General features: G+C 43.1%; 1 protein-coding gene across 1 annotated transcript in view; it reads right to left on the bottom strand.

The window, feature by feature from the left end:
- Nucleotides 1–7,066: 7,066 nt before the first annotated feature.
- Nucleotides 7,067–19,650, bottom strand: part of LOC308692399 (E3 SUMO-protein ligase RanBP2-like) — a 59,925-nt gene continuing 47,341 nt past the window's right edge. The window contains exons 21-25 of the mRNA XM_081368368.1: nucleotides 19,486–19,603; nucleotides 18,488–18,580; nucleotides 13,858–13,933; nucleotides 11,960–12,023; nucleotides 7,067–8,466 (exon numbers count right to left, since the gene is read on the bottom strand). Coding sequence (XP_081224494.1) covers nucleotides 8,161–8,466; nucleotides 11,960–12,023; nucleotides 13,858–13,933; nucleotides 18,488–18,580; nucleotides 19,486–19,603 — 657 coding nt within the window. The 3' untranslated portion in view covers nucleotides 7,067–8,160. The remainder of the gene's footprint in view (nucleotides 8,467–11,959; nucleotides 12,024–13,857; nucleotides 13,934–18,487; nucleotides 18,581–19,485; nucleotides 19,604–19,650) is intronic.

Below are 19,650 nucleotides of genomic sequence, written 5' to 3'. Positions count from 1 at the left end.
AGAAAGCGGACGGCCACGGGATAGCTTTCTTTACGTTACCTGTGGCACAGTGGCAGAACCCTAGGCTTTCACGCCAGAGACCCGTGTTCGAATCCGGGCTCTGACAGCATTTAAAAATTATGCTGTTCGCTCCAGGCTCGCGGCCAGCTTTCTTAATTTAGAAAGCGAACCTGCCTCTAAAATGCCTCACCGGCGAAAGGAGGAAGAGAGAGTGTTCTGAGTCCCGCTGAGGCCGGACTAACCTCCAATTCTCACACATTTCTCAGTCCCCTCTAAGTTCAGGTGGCTGGAAATTCTAATATTGCAGTGAACGAGCCTGTTTTAATACACGCACCCCTGCAAAACGAACGGTGACACAAAACGTGACGCTCTTATATGCTCGCGCTTACCAAACGCTTATATGTTCTCCCCCGTGGCACAGTGGCAGAACGTTACTGTACGTTCACACCGCCGCCGGCGAGAGGGGCAAAATTCGCTCTCGCCGCCCTGCCACCGACGCCGTAGAAAGATTGGGGGACGCTCTAACGCTCTGACGTAGATTAGAATGCGTGATTTTTTTTTAAAACTTTATTTAAAGGGGCCATAAAAACCGTAGCTGCAATTGGTCAAAAATATTATTATTTTGAGCAAATGAATTGCATTCCCGCTGAAAAAACAAGCGTTTTTAGTTCAAAGAAGTTCTAGCGCGAAAATGTTGCCTATAAATAGTGTTGCGCGGCTTTTTCTAATCAAACTGACAACCCTATGGATAACAAGTCGTACAATAATGGGAAACCCGCAACAGAAATTATAAATTTTTCCTCCATTTTGCTTAGGAACTAATTTGGTCGGAACCAAAGTTTACAGGATTGTGTTCTCTTGTATCCTCTCAGGCAGAGGACTTCTATATTCCGATTGGTTGCCGCTGGTTGCCGCCGAACCGCGTCATAGCTTATTACCATAAAGTTGACTTGATTTCAACTCTTCTCGCCGCTCTTGCCGTCCAAGACGCGCCGCGCCGCCCTCGCCGGAGCTCGTCGCCGGCTCTCATTGAAAATGAATGGCTTCCGGCCATTTTGACGCTCTCGCCGCTGGCGGTGTGAACGCACAGTTAGGCTTTCGCGCCAGAGACCCGTGTTCGAATCTGGGCTCTGACGGCAGATAAAAATGATGTTTTTATGAGCCATCAAAGCATTGAAAGCATCGAAGACTATGCACCCAAACACCGTCTTCACGGCACCCCAGAGAAATCTCATAAGAGTACAATTCTGACGATCCGGCTCACGCCGCATGTGTTTCAAGTGTAGAAAATGTGCCCACGTTTCTGTGCTCACCCGTACACACAAGCACTATAAACCCTGTGTCTCTATCAGAGCCCACTCTCATAAAGCGGACAAAAGCCGCTTGAGTGTTGAATGTAGGTCACGTGTCCACAGCCCCGTGCCCACACCTACCCACTGCCCGCTCTGTTACACGGCCCCTCACTACCGGTCACTCACAGTGTGTAAGTCCTGTACCCGCCCCCTAGCGATCCCACATACTGACGAACACTGCACCCCCGGCGCCGCTCTTGCGCGCCGTCCCTCGCACAATATGTTCCCCGTCCAGTGCCACCGGGATAATGTGTGTAAAATGGCCAGCCATCTCTGTATGCAAGCCGCCGTATTCAAGCACCGAGACCGTGCATCACGGCAATCGGAACCTGGAGATCATTCTGCTCCTTGGCTGTACATGCAAAAGCTATTCCAGGCATGTCAGAATGGGTGCTGAGCACAGTGAGAGAAGGCTATTCACTGCAGTTCGCTCGCCGTCCCCCACGCTTTCGAGCGCGAACCGAGAGTGAATGGGGAAGTAGCACACCTACTTCGTGCAGAAATAGCTAAGCTTCTGTGCAAGGGGGCTATAGAACCGGTACACCCTTCTCTGAGTGAGGCAGGCTTTTACAGCCGTTATTTCCTCGTGCCCAAGAAGGACGGAGCTCTCAGACCAATTTTAGATCTGAGATATTTGAACAAAGCTCTTATCTCTCACAGAACAGTGCTTCTCAGCCACCTGGAAAGCCTGGGTCTCACGGTCAACTGGACCAAGAGCTCATTACTGCTCAGTCATTCTTCCTCTTTTCTGAGTTTGGATCTGGACTCTGTGGCAATGACGGCCCGCCTGTCGACCACCCTTCCGCGTCTTTCCAGCCGGGCAGCACCACTCCTCTCAAGACATTTCAGAGGATGCTGGGTTGTATGGCTTCAGCTGCAGCAGTGCTTCAGCTGGGTCTACTGCGTATGCGCCCGCTGCAACGCTGGTTAAATGCCCGAGTGCCTCGCAGAGCCTGGGTTTCCGGCGGCTTTCGAATCAGTGCGTTTCAGCACTGAAGCCCTGGTTAGCGGCCGACTGGTACCAGCGGGGAGTGACAATGGGAGCCGTCTCGTACCGCAAAGTTATCTCGACGGATGCATCCAACTTAGGTTGGGGCGCTCTTTTCGAGGGCAAACCAGTCTTTGGCCTGTGGTGAAATGCCTCCATATAAACTGTTTGGAGATGATAGCGGTCGAGAACGCGCTCAAGCGCTTCCTCCCATTCTTATGGGATCACCATGTGCTAGTCCGCTCGGACAACATGTCCGTGGTGTCCTATGGGAACCGACAGGGCGGTGTCAGATCCAGGAACCTCTGCAAACTGACAGAACGCCTTCTCGTGTGGGCTCATCACTCGTTGCGCTCGCTGAGAGCCGCGCACATGCCGGGCCACCTGAACATCGGCCCAGACAGACTGTCCAGAGACATCATTTCCCCGGTAGAATGGTCTCTGCACCCTCAGACAGTCCTGTCACTCTGGCGCCTATTCAGCAGGGCGAAAGTCGACCTCTTTGCGTCAAAAGACAACGCTCACTGCCCGGTGTTCTTCTCGAAGAGCGAGGACGCGCTGGCCCAAACTTGGCCCAGCCTCCCGCTGTACGCTTTCCCTCCGATCTCCCTGTTACCACAGGTCATCAAGAGGATCAGGGAAACACACCACTCAGTGCTCCTTATAGCCCCGCGCTGGGAGAACCAAATCTGGTACCCAGAGCTAGTGAGGCTGTCGCACTTAGCCACATGGCCGATCCCGGTGAGAAAGGATCTCCTCTCTCAAGCCGGTGGATCAATCTGGCATCCCCATCCAGAGCGCTGGTCTCTGTATGTGTGGATAATCAACGGATACCCGTTGACCTGCCAAAAGGGGTCGTAAACACGATCACGCAGTCTAGAGCCCCTTCCACGAGAAGGCTCTACGCGTCTAAATGGTCTGTGTTCTCTAAATGGTGCGCTACTAAGAGCCTGGATCCACGTACATGCGGGGTTCCACGGGTGCTCTCCTTCCTACAAGAGCTGTTGGACAAGGGCAGGTCCCCCTCCACGCTCAAAGTGTATGTTGCGGCTATTGCAGCGTTCACGGAGATGACGCGCAACCGCACGATAGAAAGGAACGAGCTCATCATCCGTTTCCTCAGAGGAGCCAGACGTATGAATCCCCGCGGCCCCCCTCGGTTCCTATTTGGGATCTGTCCTTGGTCCTAGAGGCCCTGAAAGTGTTTCCCTTTGAACCGCTTGAATCTGTGGATCTGAAATACCTTTCGTTCAAAACCGTTTTTCTGATAGCTCTGTCTTCAGTAAAACCCGTGGGAGATCTACACGCGCTATCTGTTAGCCCCGCATGTCTCGAGTTCGGACCAAATTACTCCAAAGCCATCCTTAAACCGAGACACGGTTACATCCCCAAAGCGATTGGTACCCCTTTTAGGGCGCAGATCATCTCCCTGTCGGCTCTGCCAGCATCTGATAGCGATGACAGTGATAACCTCTTATGCCACGTCAGGGCGCTAAGAGTTTACATCACACGCTCCGCCGCCTTTAGGCATTCCGAGCAGCTCTTCGTTTCATTTGGTGGGCACACCAAGGGTCTCGTCGCCTCGAAACAGAGCCTGTCCAGGTGGATAGTGGACACGATTGCAGCAGCTTACGCCTCCAAACACCTGCAGTGCCCTATGGGAATCAGAGCCCACTCCACTAGAGGCATGGCCTCGCCGTGGGCTTGGTCCAGCGGGATTTCTATCCACAATATTTGCATGGCGGCGGGCTGGGCCTCCCCATCTACATTCGTGAGGTTTTATAACCTGGAAGTTCCCGCCTTGCAGGCTAAACTGTTATCAGTATAAGTGATATGTATGTTCTGCCCAGTCAGTGCCGCTCTATTTTTTATGAAGTGCTTATTACATGTGCTGGCCCGTCTCTCCGACTGGTCACCTGTTCCAGCATGTGGTTTTTCCCCGGTTTCCCTGGGACTCATGCACTGGATGCTCGGCGCGCACGGCGTTGACAAAGGGTTCCCGTGGTGTAAGCTAACTTACGCAATACGAGAGAACCTCTCGTAAGAGAACGTACTCGGTTACCTAATGTAACCTCGGTTCTCTCTAGAAGAGGGAACGAGTATTGCGTAACCTGCCGTGTCGCGCCACGAGCTTTGCGCTTCAGACTATGAAAACCAGATTCTCAGCCTGTGAGCCCTCCTTATATACACGCTAGCCACACCCATCCTGATGGTTAGAGGGGTGTGGAGGGCGCGACGTCACACAGGGCTCACTGGTGGACTGTAGCAGTTGCCTCTGGACAGCCAATGAGCACGCTTATTCAGCCTGCCATGGTCTGCCGGCTGCCGCACTGCGTTGACAATAAATACAAAATTAAGGATAATTTTTGGCTTCAGATCTCGAGAAAAGACAACTTTCCCGTAGCGTAAGCTAACTTACGCAATACTCGTTCCCTCTTCTAAAGAGAACCGAGGTTACATTAGGTAACCGAGTACGTTTTAGAGATACTCTGATCCAGTTGTTTTCCTGTAACAAACCGCTCAGATCTTTATTCCTCCTGCATCAAACACACTGATTCTTTGCTCTTTTTCTTTTTTCTTTTCATCTGAATATCAACATTTGTGAGATTTAGTCAGTTAAAACAGTTTTGAGGTTAATTGATCTAATTTGTTGGGTCTAAGGTGGCCATACGTCCGGATTTTAAGCCCCCTGTCCGGCGTAGCCTCAAGCCACTCATTTGTTCTCCTTTTTGGAGTTGCGCTGAATCGGCCTAAAAAACCCGCTCTAGAATCTTTATAGGGACGCAACAGCAGAACATCTAATGCCGTAAGATCCAGCCGACCTCATGAAAGCGCCTATCTATACCACAAAGTGTATTTCTCGTGCCAATGCCAAAAATGTTTTTCACATGCATATGATACGCACTTTATGGCGTGTAATAGACACGCACTCCGCACCCCTAATCCCTAATTGGTTAAAAACGTAAACAAGCCTCCACGTGCTGGCTACGTCATATCATAACTTTAACATGCCGAAACGTGAACTGAGACACAATTCACTAGTTAATTTATTATTAATATTAATTTATTTTTCGCATTCATTATTTGTTTATTTATGTATTTCTTTTATTTCCAGATGTCCAAAAATGTTATGTTTTCTGGGACTGTGCAAGACAGGTTCATCTCAGTGGTCAGTGTTTGAAACAGACATCACAATGTCTTGAATAAATACAAATACTATGAACAGACACTTTTTGCCTCTTCTGTTACACATACTGTAGGCCTACATCAAGATATATCGTAGATCACATTGTCTGGCAATGAATAGAGGCTATTTCAGAATCACTGTATCATGACACCATCGACATGATGGACAAAATTAGTAGTTGCGAGTACACCAGAGTCTATGCAATTATTCTTTCCTCACTAAATGCCTTAAAGTGTCCTCCTTTTAGGTGTTCTGGAAATGGCCACCCTAGGGGTCTCTGGAATATATTGATATGATGTTGTATTATGTTGAATATCAAAGTTTTTTAGAGAGTTCTAGAGTAAAAAGAGTCAAATTAGACCCCAGATTTGACACAGAAGTGCCCTGACGAGTGATGTGGTTGTTACTGGTGTTATTTTTTATAAGTTAATACTTATTATTAATTACTTATTATATATTGGATGTGTATTTCAGAAATCTTTTCATTATAACCTATAGGCTAAGTGAATGAAAATCACTGTGAATTCAATTTGAATTCATTAACATTTATTATTCATTAATATGCTAAAACTAATGTGAGAGTTGTCATGATTTAAATATGTTTATATTCATATGCCTGTATATAAATATAAATACCAGATGAATGTCTTTGACAGGATTGTGTGACCGGTCCTTCTGCAGTGTTTTGAATCATGTGTAGAGGTTTGATGGAAGTCCAGAAGAGCAATGAACACATTTCAAAGCATCATCAATATATGAAACCTTGGACACTAAAAAAACGCATTAAATGTAAATCATTTCAAATGTAGTTCAGTGTCCATCTTCAGAGAAATATATCATTCTACCACAGGTAATGTGTGTAAGATAAATAATAGAGCAATAAAACATAAAACAACCCTATAAATAACCGACCCAAAGGTAGGGTTCACCACATCATTGAACAGGGGATTGAAGTGTGTTCAGGTGATTATCACAATATCATATCATTTTTAAACATTTAACATGTTTGCTAATAATACAGTATAATAATATAATCAATGTAATCCAATGCTATTATTTCAGGATGTCAGCCTTTCGTATGGTGAAGAAGCTGACAGAAAATGATATTGATATACATCTTTAACTGCGAGTCCACCTGAGACACAGAACCGCTGAACTATGAAGAACTATGAAGTGTTTCTCTCCTGTTCTGGAACCAGTTCTCCCAGTACAGATAGAGCCCGAGCCGGCAGGGGGCGCTCTTCTCAAACATGATCACAGACGCTGTAAAGCTCCTAATCTCATCCCAAAATGTCTTTCAAATCCCTTCACTGATATTTTTGTTTAGTACCTGTTTATAATATTTATCTTATTTTCCACATTTACACAATCTCTTTACACAATTAATGTTCTGTATTGTCTATTTTAATAGGCCTACTTCAATACCACACGTTTTGTATATGTTTTGTAAATACCGTAAATGCCCAAAAATCATGTAAATAAAGCTTTGATTCTATGTGACTCTATTAGGTGTCAATTAATGAATCAATTGAACATGTTGCACAATATTATTTATTTATGATTTACTATATTAATAATTTCAATTCAATTCAATTCAATTCAATTCAATTCAATTCATTCAATAATTACATTTTCACTGGCCCCACAAAAAAAAAGTAATAAATGAATAAAATAGTTATTGTTTTTGACCCATGTGTTCTTGTACTGTAAATACGGTTATGACACACAACATTTTAGATATCAGTGAAATTTAACAATTCTCGATTACAATTTTGATTCCGCAGCTAAAACTACTAACTAAAATACATTTCAAAGATAATTAAAGACAAGTAAACAATCAGTAATCAAATAAGAACAAATAATTAAACTACAAGCAACAGCGCAAGTAAATAAATGCAATAGAACAGGTTTAAGGACATCGTTCGCTGGTAAAGCCTTCATTCTCAGGGCGGTGGAGATCTTTTACACTGGTACTGGTTCTACTCGTGTCCTGCTGGAGTTCTGATTCAAGATTAACAACAATCCGTCCAGACAGGGCGGAAATATACACACTTTTAATTACCTTATGGAAGATGGATTTATGATGTACTCGCTTATTAAAATTGAAACTTCTGTCATTAATTACTCAACGTAAGCCGAAAGACCTTCGCTCATCTTCGGAACACAAATGCAGATATTGTTGATGAAATCTGATGCCGTCGTGATGCTCTCGTGAACGCGCCTCAAGACTGACACAGAAGAGAAGAAATGACTGAATAAAGCACACAAAAGTATTCTCGTAACTTCATAACATTAAGGTTGAACCAATGTAGTCACATGAACTATTTTAACGATGTCATTACTAACTTTTTGGGCCTTCAAAGTGTTAATTAAATATCTGTCAATGGAGCCCGCCCTGAGCCATCAGATTTCATCAAAAATATCTTCATTTGTGTTCTGAAGATGAGCGAAAGTCTTATGGTGAATAATTGTGACAGAATTGATATTTTTGGGTGAACAAACCCTTTAATCAATACATTTACGGTCAATTTCATGTAGGTCATTCCTACGAAGTAGAGAGAAAAAAAGGAGTGACACAAAAGTTCCGGGAACATAATGTCTAACATGAACAGAAGTTTGCTAAACGTAGAAGTTTACAACTGTCCACAGTCTGAGACGGTGATGGTTTTAGTGGGTTTGCCGTCCTTAGTGCCCAGCTCTGCTATTCTCTTCACCACATCCATGCCTTCTTTGACGAAGCCGAAAGCCACGTGCTTGAAGTCCAGGTGTTCTGCTTTCTTGAGTGTGATGAAGAACTGCGAGCTGTTGGTGTCTCTGCCGCGGTTGGCCATGGACAGCAGTCCCGGACCCGTGTGCCTCACGTCAAAGTTCTCGTCCTCAAACTTCCCTCCGTAGATGGACCGTCCTCCCGTCCCGTCCCCGCTGGTTATGTCGCCTCCCTAAAAGAGACAACAGGAGATAATTCACCTTTACTGGTGTTTCACACTGGTGTGTGTTCATAACAGACCAAACAATCACCTTTACTGGTGTTTAACACTGGTGTGTGTTCATAACAGACCAAACAATCACCTTTACTGGTGTTTAACACTGGTGTGTGTTAATAACAGACCAAACAATCACCTTTACTGGTGTTTCACACTGGTGTGTGTTCATAACAGACCAAACAATCACCTTTACTGGTGTTTAACACTGGTGTGTGTTCATAACAGACCAAACAATCACCTTTACTGGTGTTTAACACTGGTGTGTGTTAATAACAGACCAAACAATCACCTTTACTGGTGTTTCACACTGGTGTGTGTTCATAACAGACCAAACAATCACCTTTACTGGTGTTTAACACTGGTGTGTGTTCATAACAGACCAAACAATCACCTTTACTGGTGTTCAACACTGGTGTGTGTTCATAACAGACCAAACAATCACCTTTACTGGTGTTTAACACTGGTGTGTGTTCATAACAGACCAAACAATCACCTTTACTGGTGTTTAACACTGGTGTGTGTTAATAACAGACCAAACAATCACCTTTACTGGTGTTTCACACTGGTGTGTGTTCATAACAGACCAAACAATCACCTTTACTGGTGTTTAACACTGGTGTGTGTTCATAACAGACCAAACAATCACCTTTACTGGTGTTTAACACTGGTGTGTGTTCATAACAGACCAAACAATCACCTTTACTGGTGTTTAACACTGGTGTGTGTTCATAACAGACCAAACAATCACCTTTACTGGTGTTTAACACTGGTGTGTGTTAATAACAGACCAAACAATCACCTTTACTGGTGTTTCACACTGGTGTGTGTTCATAACAGACCAAACAATCACCTTTACTGGTGTTTAACACTGGTGTGTGTTCATAACAGACCAAACAATCACCTTTACTGGTGTTTAACACTGGTGTGTGTTCATAACAGACCAAACAATCACCTTTACTGGTGTTTCACACTGGTGTGTGTTCATAACAGACCAAACAATCACCTTTACTGGTGTTTAACACTGGTGTGTGTTAATAACAGACCAAACAATCACCTTTACTGGTGTTTAACACTGGTGTGTGTTCATAACAGACCAAACAATCACCTTTACTGGTGTTTCACACTGGTGTGTGTTCATAACAGACCAAACAATCACCTTTACTGGTGTTTCACACTGGTGTGTGTTCATAACAGACCAAACAATCACCTTTACTGGTGTTTAACACTGGTGTGTGTTCATAACAGACGAAACAATCACCTTTACTGGTGTTTAACACTGGTGTGTGTTCATAACAGACCAAACAATCACCTTTACTGGTGTTTCACACTGGTGTGTGTTCATAACAGACCAAACAATCACCTTTACTGGTGTTTAACACTGGTGTGTGTTCATAACAGACCAAACAATCACCTTTACTGGTGTTTAACACTGGTGTGTGTTCATAACAGACCAAACAATCACCTTTACTGGTGTTTCACACTGGTGTGTGTTCATAACAGACCAAACAATCACCTTTACTGGTGTTTCACACTGGTGTGTGTTCATAACAGACCAAACAATCACCTTTACTGGTGTTTCACACTGGTGTGTGTTCATAACAGACCAAACAATCACCTTTACTGGTGTTTAACACTGGTGTGTGTTCATAACAGACCAAACAATCACCTTTACTGGTGTTTAACACTGGTGTGTGTTCATAACAGACCAAACAATCACCTTTACTGGTGTTTAACACTGGTGTGTGTTCTTAACAGACCAAACAATCACCTTTACTGGTGTTTCACACTGGTGTGTGTTCATAACAGACCAAACAATCACCTTTACTGGTGTTTCACACTGGTGTGTGTTCATAACAGACCAAACAATCACCTTTACTGGTGTTTAACACTGGTGTGTGTTCATAACAGACCAAACAATCACCTTTACTGGTGTTTCACACTGGTGTGTGTTCATAACAGACCAAACAATCACCTTTACTGGTGTTTCACACTGGTGTGTGTTCATAACAGACCAAACAATCACCTTTACTGGTGTTTCACACTGGTGTGTGTTCATAACAGACCAAACAATCACCTTTACTGGTGTTTAACACTGGTGTGTGTTCATAACAGACCAAACAATCACCTTTACTGGTGTTTAACACTGGTGTGTGTTCATAACAGACCAAACAATCACCTTTACTGGTGTTTCACACTGGTGTGTGTTCATAACAGACCAAACAATCACCTTTACTGGTGTTTAACACTGGTGTGTGTTCATAACAGACCAAACAATCACCTTTACTGGTGTTTCACACTGGTGTGTGTTCATAACAGACCAAACAATCACCTTTACTGGTGTTTCACACTGGTGTGTGTTCATAACAGACCAAACAATCACCTTTACTGGTGTTTAACACTGGTGTGTGTTCATAACAGACCAAACAATCACCTTTACTGGTGTTTAACACTGGTGTGTGTTCATAACAGACCAAACAATCACCTTTACTGGTGTTTAACACTGGTGTGTGTTCATAACAGACCAAACAATCACCTTTACTGGTGTTCAACACTGGTGTGTGTTCATAACAGACCAAACAATCACCTTTACTGGTGTTTAACACTGGTGTGTGTTCATAACAGACCAAACAATCACCTTTACTGGTGTTTAACACTGGTGTGTGTTCATAACAGACCAAACAATCACCTTTACTGGTGTTTCACACTGGTGTGTGTTCATAACAGACCAAACAATCACCTTTACTGGTGTTTCACACTGGTGTGTGTTCATAACAGACCAAACAATCACCTTTACTGGTGTTTCACACTGGTGTGTGTTCATAACAGACCAAACAATCACCTTTACTGGTGTTTAACACTGGTGTGTGTTCATAACAGACCAAACAATCACCTTTACTGGTGTTCAACACTGGTGTGTGTTCATAACAGACCAAACAATCACCTTTACTGGTGTTTAACACTGGTGTGTGTTCATAACAGACCAAACAATCACCTTTACTGGTGTTTAACACTGGTGTGTGTTCATAACAGACCAAACAATCACCTTTACTGGTGTTTAACACTGGTGTGTGTTCATAACAGACCAAACAATCACCTTTACTGGTGTTTAACACTGGTGTGTGTTCAATAACAGACCAAACAATCACCTTTACTGGTGTTTAACACTGGTGTGTGTTCATAACAGACCAAACAATCACCTTTACTGGTGTTTAACACTGGTGTGTGTTCATAACAGACCAAACAATCACCTTTACTGGTGTTTAACACTGGTGTGTGTTCATTGGTTACAGGTGTTATGAAACAATCACCTTTACTAGCAATCGGACATGGCCCTGCAAGCAACAAAGACCACCACTCAGGCGATTGGAAGGAACATGGCTGTCCTAACTGTAATGGAGTGTCATCTGTGGCTGATGCTGATGGATATGAAGGACACGGATAAGTCCACCTTCTTGGATTCTCCGATCTCATTGATCGGCCTGTTCGGTCCATCAGAAGGGCTTTGCTGAGCACTTTACCGAGGCACAGAAAGCGTCACAAGCAATGCGACACTTTCTCCCAAAGCACTTTAAGAAACCTCCGCCTTCACAGACTTCTAAGCCACCGCCTTCAGCTTTTCAACCTCGCCCAGCGGCTGAAGCTCGCCACCGCTCACGCTTATCTAGCCGTCGCAGACCGCCTCCGCCGCCTAAGCCCTCCTGACCACAAGGGGGAAACGACGATGTTTAAGTCCCGCCGTGGCCGGACCACCATCAAAGCGCGTGTGCACACTTCTCTCAGTTCCCTCATCTCAGGCGACAGGAGATGTAAATATTGCAGCCTGTTCTAGCACACGCACGCCTGCACACAAAACGCTGTTTTTACGGCGACACAAACAAAACTCAAAAAGAGCAAATTGTCTGTTGTTTCTCCGGCTCACGCCAACCGTGTTTTAAATGTAGGATATGTGCCCACTACATAGTGCTCACCCCTACTCATAAACACTGCCCACTCAGTGTCACAAACACACTCAGGACTCCCCTTATCCCCCCACCCACCCGCTCACGTGGTGGGTGCCACATATGTAGACCAGGTGCCCACAACAGCTACTTGGGTTCTTCCCTGAATACTTCCTAGTAGGCTCACTAATGTGTTGGCCTGGGGTAATTATTACTTTACTCTTCTTATAAGCCCGGGCACGTGCCCTGGGTTGCTGGTTGAGAAAGTTGTGAGCATGCACAGTGTTTTACATTGGGTTCCCGTAGCACAAGCTATGTTACACAATACGAGAGTACTCTCAAAAGGGAACGTCTCTACTACCGTAACCTCGGTTCCCTGAGATGAGGGAACGAACATTGTGCTCTGATCTGGGGATCGCTTCAGTCGATGAAACCAGATTACCTATGGTGATCATTGGTTCGTATGTCTCAGCTGCCTCTCCATAGGGTGCAGCAGCTGCCGCAGAGCAGCCAATAAGCACGAGCCGTTCCGCTTAGGTCTGCTTGCTGCAGCACTGCGTTTTACATTAAAGGAAATTAAAGGATAATGTTTGGCTTCAATATTCTCGAGAAAAGGAGTTTTCCCATAGAGTAAGCTAGCTTACGCAATGCTCGTTCCCTCATCTCAGGGAACCGAGGTTACGCTACAAAACCGAGACGTTCATTCATACTCATCGCTGGATGGGCCCTCGTGCTGAAAGTCCAATAAATCTAAATAAATCTCTTATATGAGATATAAAACTTTGTGAGTTCATAACTGCACTTAGTCAAATCGCAAGGTTTAATTCTGGTATTGTGCGGCCCTGGATTAACCTCACACACACTCACCTCTGGCAAAGACATGATCGGCTCAAAGTGGATCTACTCATTACGGGGAGATTCTTCATCACGGCCCTCCTCTTCTCCTTCGTTGTGTGCTTCACCTCCATTTCGCTCTGGTGCACTTCCAAAGACCCTGGCTCCAGCGTTTGGCCATTCAAAATTATCATCTACAGAAATAAACGTGTGTGTGTGAAAAACACTAAAAACATCACACTGCCAGCAGCAGTATGTACAAACACTTCTGTTGCATGCTGATCGCTCTCAGCACACATGCGTCATTTGGTTTACCAAATGAACCAAATCCTATATACAAGTACAAACATGAAATGTTACAAGATTTATGTAAAACGAGTAATTCCCTACATTGCAGGACGCGCGCAAACATCAGAAGAGCATGCTCAGAAAGCTCAGACAGTGAACAAATACTGAATTTAGTTCTCTTTCATGTCTTCTCTGTTGAATGGACAAATTGATACAGAATTGTCCAAAATGCCCGTATCGGCGAGTATCCTTGTGAAACATAGTCGTTTATGAGAAAGATGTGTACAGTATCAGTATATTGGATCCGCGCATAGTGTCTTTAAAAACCCCACAATGCAGCAGGTCCACCAGACCCACGAACACTGGCTGAATAACAAAAATATGAACACCACACAAGGGTTAATGGAAGAGAGCATCAGGAATATTAGGCTGGTGTCACTTTATGTTTATTAAACAACAAAAGAAAAGAAAAATTCACCCACTGCTCTTGAACTTTTGACTGAATAAATTTTTCAAATTTAATAAAAATTAATTTACATTTAATTTATACAGTATTATTTCACATTTGATTACTTAACTCAAATCCTGTACCTGAAAATGGTTAGATGGTTTGGTTAAGGTTATAATCTTGGTTCTCTGAGGGAGATGAGTGAGACACCTCACTATGGGAAACACCTCTTGTATGGTCCTCCATGAAGCCCTAAAAAATATATATATATATAAAAAAAAAAAAATCACACCTATCAGGACAGCGCTCCCGGGAAGCCCCGCCCCTTCCTGTATCAACAGCAGTGCTGGCCTAAAATAACACACTTTACAGATCTTCCGAGTGGATGAATAACGGGCTGTCTGAGGGAGATGAGTGAGACAGGATTTATACAGGAAGGGGCGGGGCTTCTCGGGAGTGCTGTCCTGATAGGTGTGATTATTTTTTTTAGGGCTTCATGGATGACCACACAAGAGACAAGGCAAGGCAAGGCAAGTTTATTTATATAGCACATTTCATACACAATGGTAATTCAAAGTGATTTACATAGAAGATATTAAAGGGTTAGTTCACCCAAAAATGAAAATTCTGTCAGTAATTACTCGCCCTCATGTTGTTCCAACCGCGTTAGACCTTCGTTCATCTTCGGAACACAAATTAAGATATTTTTGATGAAATCTGAGCCATGTTTCACTCCTCCATAGGCTTCTATGTGACCGAAACTTGCTGGCCCAGAAAAGTTATTAAAGACATTGTTAATATAGTCCAAGTGACTCCAGTGGCTCAATCTTAAGTATATCAAGCGACGAGAATACTTTTTGTGCGCAAAAACAAACAAAAATAACGACTTTATTCCACTATTCATTTCCTTCTCTCTCGACCTCTAGTTGGTTTGCGTAGTGTTTTTGCGCTGCGCGTCTGTGTTGCACATCATCACGCATCACACACATGACCAGCTTCGGCCAATAGTGAGCCTACGTGGTGACGTGTAACACAGACGCGCTGCGCAAAAACACTACGCGAACCAACTAGAGGTCGAGAGAGAAGGAAATGAATAGTGGAATAAAGTCGTTATTTTTGTTTGTTTTTGCGCACAAAAAGTATTCTCGTCGCTTGATAAACTTAAGATTGAGCCACTGTAGCCACTTGGACTATATTAACGATCTCTTTAATAACTTTTCTGGGCCAGCAAGTTTCGGTCACATAGAAGCCTATGGAGGAGTGAGACAAGGCTCAGATTTCATCAAAAATATCTTAATTTGTGTTCCGAAGATGAACGAAGGTCTTACGCGGTTGGAACAACATGAGGGTGAGTAATTACTGACAGAATTTTCATTTTTGGGTGAACTATCCCTTTAACCCTCTGGCATCTGAGCGGTTTTCTGGGTCCTGGAGGTGTTCTGACATGCTCTGACATTTGTGCTTATTTCTGTTGTGCTTTTCTTCACAATGTGAAGAAAATCCAGCAAAACGCACCGGCGCATTTGTTGACCCCAGAGGGTTAAAATAATCAAAAGAAATAAGAATAATTAAAACAGTTTAGAATAAAAAATAAAATACAGTACAAACAGTCGGACGAACAGTGGCACAGTGCTCATTCAGTAAATGCATAGCTAAACAGATGTGTTTTGAGTCTGGATTTGAAAGTGACTACAGTAGGAGCACATCTGATCTCCTCTGGAAGCTGTTCCAGCATAATAGCTAAAGCAGATTCGCCATGTTTAGAGTGAACCCTTGGTATTTCTAGCTGATATGATCCTAATGATCTGAGTGATCTGTTGGGTTTATATTCAGTGAGCATATCTGCAATGTATTGAGGTCCTAGGCCATTGAATGATTTATACACCAGTAATAATACTTTAAAAATCAATCCTAAATTTAACTGGGAGCCAGTGTAAAGACCTGAGGACTGGTGTGAGGTGTTCATATGTTCTGGTTCTGCTCAGCGTTCTGTATGAGCTGCAACTGTCTTATGGTCTTTTTGGGAAGGCCAGTGAGGAGTCCATTACAGTAATCCACCCTGCTGGTGATGAAAGCATGAACAAGTTTCTCTAAGTCTTGTCTGGAAACAAAGCATCTAATTCTTGCTATATTTTTCAGATGAACGTATGCTGATTTAGTTATTGCTTTGACATGACTACTGAAACTAAGGTCTGACTCTAGTGTCACACCAAGATTCCTGACTTGATGTTTAGTTGTTTGACCCCTAGAGTGAAGGTATGCGTTCACCTTGAGAACTTCATCTTTGTTTCCAAACGCAATGACTTCAGTTTTGTCTTTGTTTAACTGAAGAAAGTTTTGACACATCCAACTGTTGACTTCATCAATGCATTGGCACAGGGAGTCAATGGGGCTGTAATCGTTAGGCGATAGGGCTAAGTAGAGCTGTGTGTCGTCTGCATAGCTGTGGTAAGCAATTTGGTTCTTTCTCATTATTTGGCTCATTGGGAGCATATACAGGTTGAACAGGAGTGGTGCAAGAATTGAGCCTTGAGGGACTCCACATGTCATGGATGTCCACTCAGACTTATGGTCTCCTATACTCACATAATAACCTCTCCCATCTAAGTATGACCTGAACCATTTTAGAACTATCCCAGAAAGCCCCACCCAGTTTTCCAGCCTGTCCAGAAGTATGTTATGATCGACAGTGTCAAATGCAGCACTGAGGTCGAGTAGCACCAGCACTGATAATTTGCCTGAATCAGTATTTAAGCGAATATCGTTTATTATCTTTATGAGCGCCGTCTCTGTGCTGTGGTGCGGTCGGAAACCAGATTGAAAATTGTCAAAGTATCCATTCGAGCATAAGAATTTGTTCAGCTGATTGAAGACAACTTTTTCAATGATCTTGCCTATGAAAGGAAGATTTGAGATCGGTCTATAGTTGCTTAATATGGTCTTATCCAGATTGCTCTTTTTCAGGAGGGGCTTGACAACTGCAGTTTTCAGGGAGTATGGAAAACTCCCAGAGAGAAGTGAGGCATTTACCACTTCTAGAAGATCTGCTTCTAAACTGTTTAACACACTTTTGAAAAATGATGTGGGAAGTGTGTCAAGAGCGCAGGTTGATGTTTTAAGGTGCTGTACGGTTTCTTCCAAAATGTTGCCATCAATTTCTTTGAAATCAGACATAGTAACTACTTTCTCAGGTGGTCTGATCTGTCTGACCCCAGTGCAACTCAAGGATGTGCTGATCACCTTTCTGATATTATTGATTTTCTCAGAGAAGAAAGAAGCAAACTCACTGCACTTGCTGTCTGAGAGCATTTCACTGGGAATCTGGCTTGGGGGGTTTGTCAGTCTCTCTACAGTAGCAAAAAGAGTGCGTGTGTTTAAATGACTGTTTATAATATTTGAGAAGAAAGTCTGTCTAGCTTTGCCTAGTTCCATATTGAAAGCATGAAGGCCGTCTTTGTAGATGTTATAATGGACTACAAGTTTTGTCTTCCGCCACATGCGCTCTACTTTTCTGCATTGTCTTTTCATATTTTGCACTGCTGTTGAGTTTCTCCAAGGTGCTTTTTGTCTGCCACTCTTCTTCCTGACTTTCACAGGAGCAATATCATCAATTACACTTTTAACTTTTGAGTTAAAAGAATCAAGGAGAAAATCAACAGAGTCATCAGATATGCTTGGTGTTAAGGATATAGCCTTCATAAATAGGACACTAGTGTTCTCATTTAAGCATCTCTTCTTGACAGACACAGATCTCGCTTCAGTGGCAGGAGAGATCAAGATATCAAAGAAAATACAGAAATGATCAGACAGTGCTACATCCTTAATAACAATCAATGAAATGTTTAGACCCTTACTGATAAGTAAATCTAGAGTGTGTCCCCACAGCAATCTTAGTTTGGCATGTAATAGGCACCAGATTAGATGGGTTTGCTGTACAGCTTTTGAAGGCCTTAGACTTTCTATCATGTGATCGAACAGCAATAGAGAAAGATAAAGAGGCGATTCCCATAGTGAGATGGAGTGAGTCGACCGAAAGAGAACCTGAAAAACAATGTTTATTTCATTTGTATCTTTGTTCTATTGTATTTATTTGTAATTGCTTGTAATTGGATTAGTTGTCCATTTTTTTATTACTGATTACTTGTCTTTTATCATGTTTTAAATTTACATTAATTAGGCTAATAGTTTTTGCTGTAGTATCAAAAATGGAAACGAGAATTGTGATATTTCACTGGTATCTAAACATTTGAACACAAGCAGGCTAGTTTACCTCAAAAAAATCTAAATATCATGTGCTATTAAATTAAAGATAACATGATAGGAGCAATAAATATGAACAGTGAAATTAAATGAAGCTCCTAAAATACATTTTAAAAGGCATAATTAGATGTGAAAATAACTGAAGATATAAATATTTGCTAAATGAATTAAGCTAACTAATCTGATTCACAGTAAACAGAACACTCACCTTTTTGGGCAAAAGCAAATTCTCCTGAAGTCTTTGCTAAGTCTGCAAATGTAAACGCACTCTCAGATGCAGATGTAAACCTAAAAGGAAGACCTGCTGGAGAAGAGCAAAGACGTCAGACGAGAGCGAACAGAAACATTCAGAAGGAAATGCTGCTCGAGTTTGAATGAACGTTCCAGTGCTTCACTCTCTGACCCCGGGCTGGACTTCATTCCCACATATTAGAGAAGCGGTGGTTATTATATTAGCCCACCACCCCATATAAAACATATACTGTCTGATTAGGGCTTACAGATGATGGTGTATTATAGAGGAGAAACTGGTTCAACTGGTATAATGGTTTCAGTGATGTTTTATCATTTCTATACTGAGGAAAGAAACTGCAGCATCCAACTCGAATAATAAAAATGTTCCTTATTTTTGGTTAGAAACACTTAACTTGCATTAACCTGAACCAAAGTAGTAACTGTTTTTCATTGTCTTATCGTCGTGTCAGTGTGTTTTCATTCAAGAGTTCTCCTCTCTCGTTATAATCAATGACCGTCTATGCTGCAAGATGAATCTCTTATTTATATTGTGTTTGCACTGTGTTATGATGAAAGTATTCATCAGACGTCACTGTGATTGACTCTCTTTAATGCAACGAGATGATCTAAATCTAATGCTGTAATCAACACCTTTCACAATAGATCATCTCTGCAGCTGTAAGAGTAAAAATGTAGTTCTCAGAAGAGCTCCACGTGTGGTACTTATTTCATATGCAAAGGTGTCAGCCAATCACAGGCGTGTCTCCTTTCAGTTATCAAACGTGTCAGCCAATCACAGGCAGTTATCGGTGTTCTGGAAATGTTTTTTCTTGTCAAAATCCTTCTTTAATACGGCAGATAAACGGCCCTCTGCTGCTCTGCTCTTATAGTCAGACGTTAAACTGGAGTGTGTCCAGGGCAGCGCTGCTGTAGAAGTGAGCGCTGACCCGAGCATCGGAGGAACACCTGTACCTGCAGTGGAGCTGGACTCGCTCTCGCTGCTCCTCTTCGTGGAGAGGACAATGGGGTCAGTACTGCCGTCCGCAGGAGGCTCTTCCGCTGCTGCATCATGGGAAGGCTTCGGCTTCACCTGTGTGTCCAAAACAAGACACATGAGTCAAACTGGTGCTGCTAATC

Source organism: Scardinius erythrophthalmus (genome assembly GCF_964197995.2).
Source record: "Scardinius erythrophthalmus genome assembly, chromosome: 6".
NCBI lineage: Eukaryota > Metazoa > Chordata > Actinopteri > Cypriniformes > Leuciscidae > Scardinius > Scardinius erythrophthalmus.
Note: the sequence above shows the minus strand (reverse complement) of the source record. Positions and strands in the feature narration are given on the sequence as shown.